This window comes from Trypanosoma equiperdum (genome assembly GCF_001457755.1).
Source record: "Trypanosoma equiperdum strain OVI genome assembly, contig: ctg_1082, whole genome shotgun sequence".
NCBI lineage: Eukaryota > Euglenozoa > Kinetoplastea > Trypanosomatida > Trypanosomatidae > Trypanosoma > Trypanosoma equiperdum.
This window is the reverse complement of record NW_027123041.1, coordinates 4352-7610: the sequence shown is the minus strand read 5'-3', so window position 1 is coordinate 7610 and position 3259 is coordinate 4352. Positions and strand designations below refer to the sequence as shown.

The 3259-nt window shown below is 41.1% G+C and overlaps 1 protein-coding gene and 1 pseudogene across 2 annotated transcripts in view; both read left to right on the top strand.

Moving 5' to 3' along the window:
- The window catches only part of TEOVI_000855600:pseudogene, a 1289-nt pseudogene extending 1120 nt beyond the window's left edge, over positions 1–169 (top strand). The window contains exon 2 of the mRNA in view: positions 1–169. This exon is cut by the window's left edge and continues 8 nt beyond it. Within this exon, the coding sequence occupies positions 1–169 (169 nt within the window).
- Positions 170–1769: 1600 nt separating this feature from the next.
- TEOVI_000855500 (uncharacterized protein) lies at positions 1770–2750 on the top strand (the record flags this gene model as incomplete). Its single annotated transcript, XM_067220228.1, has 1 exon — positions 1770–2750. One exon carries the CDS (start codon positions 1770–1772, stop codon positions 2748–2750), a length of 981 nt encoding a protein of 326 aa, XP_067076329.1.
- Positions 2751–3259: the final 509 nt, after the last annotated feature.

Below are 3259 nucleotides of genomic sequence, written 5' to 3'. Positions count from 1 at the left end.
GCTAACATATTTTCAAGGCAAACAGCTCATAGACTCAAGGGCGGCAGCAACTGAAACACGTAAGCCACAAGCGACGGAGGAAACCAAACTTGCAGATTGCAAAGGAACAGAAGAAGATGATTGCAACAAGGAAAAGTGTGATTCCAAAGAGGAAAAGTGCCAAGTCAAAGTAACCACAGCAGGAGGAACAGATGGAAAAACAAACACCACAGAAAGCAATTCTCTTGTGATTAAAAAGGCGCCTCTTTTTCTTGCATTTTTTATTATAGCATAACACTTTTAAGAGTTATTTCTAAAATATTTTTGCTTTATTTTATAAATTTTTTGTAACGATGCTATTTTGTGAGGTTTTGGTAACATTTGAAATATTTGATACATTGTAACACTTTTTAATAAAACTTTGCATATTTTTGAAAATTTCGAAAAATAAAAAATACGAATTTTTGGCATGACAGTGACCTATAGGTGTGAAGAAACATGGTAATAGAATGTTAAATTTAAATTTTTTTGTTTAATTTATATGTTTTATGTATATTATTTAGGGGTCTAATATTAGTGATAATAATGATTGTGATATAAGTGTGTTGTGGGTGTGCATATTTCAATGTAATAAGAGTAGCTGTGAAGACTAAATGCACAACCGAAATAGAAGCATTTAAAGAACGGAGCTGGTTTTAAGGAAGTAAAAAAGGGAGAAATTCAAAGTGAATGGGAGATATAATGTGCACACTTTGAAAAACAGCCCTGACGACGGTCATTATGATACATAATGGTATGATAGAGGTACAATAAGAGATAGACAGAATTTAGTGTACAGTCCAAATGGAGTCACTTCGTTTTACAGAATAATAGAACCAGAAAGCGACGATGAATGAAATAAAATTTAAAAAGAGACGAAAGTTGTGCAGCAGTTCGACGGCGTAAAAAATAATGCATGAGGAAAATGTGATTAACATTTATCACAGACTTGATTTATGCAGTATTGGAGTTTATTTGCAACAGCAGTTTTCAAATTGATATCAAAGACAACTTGCAGCATCAAAAGAAAGGGCAAAAGGTCATAGAAAACCCGTTTTTTTTGTTAAACAGAAACGCTAGCGAGAAATGAAGGAAATGCAACGAACTTTTGGGAGAAAATATACGCCATCATGCATTTCCCTTGCCTACCGTTCGCAGAAAAGCCTGCGACAGCAGACACGGTGCGATATTAAAAGAGAAATGCGCAGAGACCACATACAGCCCTGCCTATGGAATACAGAAAAACTGTCAAGCGCCTCTAAATCCATGTACAAGCGCCCAGACTCAAGTAAAACATACACGGTTACGTCAACTAAGCGCTAAATAACTGTGGAAACAGTCATTGCTGTTAATACTTTTAGGAGAAGCCGAAGAAATGACCGAAATGACTTAAAACACAAAAAAAGCAGTAAAGGACAAGGTAACAAATGGTCCTAATCATTGCAGACTTTGACCTTTCCAGAGGTACACAATAAACAGGATCAAGTGTGGAGCACAGAGACAAAAAGATTCCCAACGGGGAAACGACGCCAAAGTCGAGCTTGACACTCACAACTCAAATTTTACACCAAGGCGCCTATGTTACCACAAGGAAAACAGAGAAAATTACCATTTGAACCACTATATCAAGGAACTTCCCGGGCTAAAGGCCAACAAGACAAAGCAAATAATCAGCAAACAGTCACTCTACAACGTATCTATTCCGCACACATAACTGCACAAGGTATAAAAAAGAGACAAAAAGATCAAGTATGCAATTAATTACTTTGGGAGCAGTCGTAGTGACAGTAGCGTTCCTTGGGGTTGAAGCACTGTCACTCCACTCGGACGACAAACAAATAACAACGGCATGCCACGTCGCACGAGAAGCGGCTGCAGTGGCTGGGAAGATGAAAAGCCACTATACTCAACAGGAGTCAAATCTACAAACCGTCGAACTGGATCTCCTAAAACTGGAACTAGCAGCAGAAATATCAAAGGGTCCACAAAGGCAAAGTTACGCCCCGTTAATAGCCGCAGCAAGTTCACTCATAGCCACAGCAAAAAACAAGCTACAGCAAATAAGACCCGGAGTACTAGATGTGTCGGAAAACCTGGGGAAACTCGCAGGTGCTGAGGAGATGGTGCAAGCCTTCACCGAACTCAAATTCGGTGGGAAAGCCGCATGGCAGGCAGCAACCGCGCTCAGCGGAAACAAAGCAGGGCTAGCATACAAAGACGAGACATCCAGCTACAAAGCGTGTGGTGATGAGACTCGGGCAGCGACGCAACCACTAACAGGACCGAAGCCAACAGCAGACAACAGGGAGATCACAGTCTTTCATGCCGAAATAAAAGGAGCAGGAACAACAAGCGGAACGGACGTCATGATCTGCCACCACAGCGACAGCACCGGCACAAACTGCGGGCACGTCGACGGCACAGCAACAAAAATGGCAATAAGCGAAGGTTATCTTACAAAGCTGAACAAACAGCAATACTCAACCAAAAACAACGAACACCCTGACTATAAAGCGACAGAAAACACAGCGAAAGGGGTCCTCCCAACACAGGCGTGGGTGACGGCGAAATTGGAAGGGCTGCGAAAACTAGAAAGTGATCTATCAGGGCTGTCCATACAAGCCGATGCGCTGCGGCAGCTCACCATTACGACCAACCCAGCATATCTAGCAGTAATAACAAAGATCGCAGCAGCGCGACTACAAAAAAAAAGCAGACAAGGTCAGCAGTGAAGAGATACAAAAGCTAACCGCAGAATTCCACGGCGACAATCAAGACAAATTTAACACAAAGGTCTGGAAAGTAGTTGACGGCATGCCGATCAAGAAAGAGGCTATAGGTGGAGAATCAGGCACCACACTCGGGACGACGAACGACGAAGCAAAGCTGGCTGCAGCACTTACATACTATATGGCCGAACCGCAGCCACAGAAAACGACTGTCGAGAAAAAAACAACACAGAGCACAGAAGGTGAATGCGATGAAATAACTGACAAAACTCAGTGCAGCACTAAGAATGGTTGCAAATATAATGAAAAAGATAGCAAATGCGAAAACATTTCTGCTAAATCAACTTCGACAACAACGAAAACGACAAACACCACAGGAAGCCATTCTTTTGTCATTCACAAAGCGCCTCTTTTGCTTGCATTTTGGCTCTAGCATAACACTTCTAAGAATTGTTCATAAAAGCTTTTTGCTCAAATATATGAAAATTATGAAAATATGATATTTTGAAAGA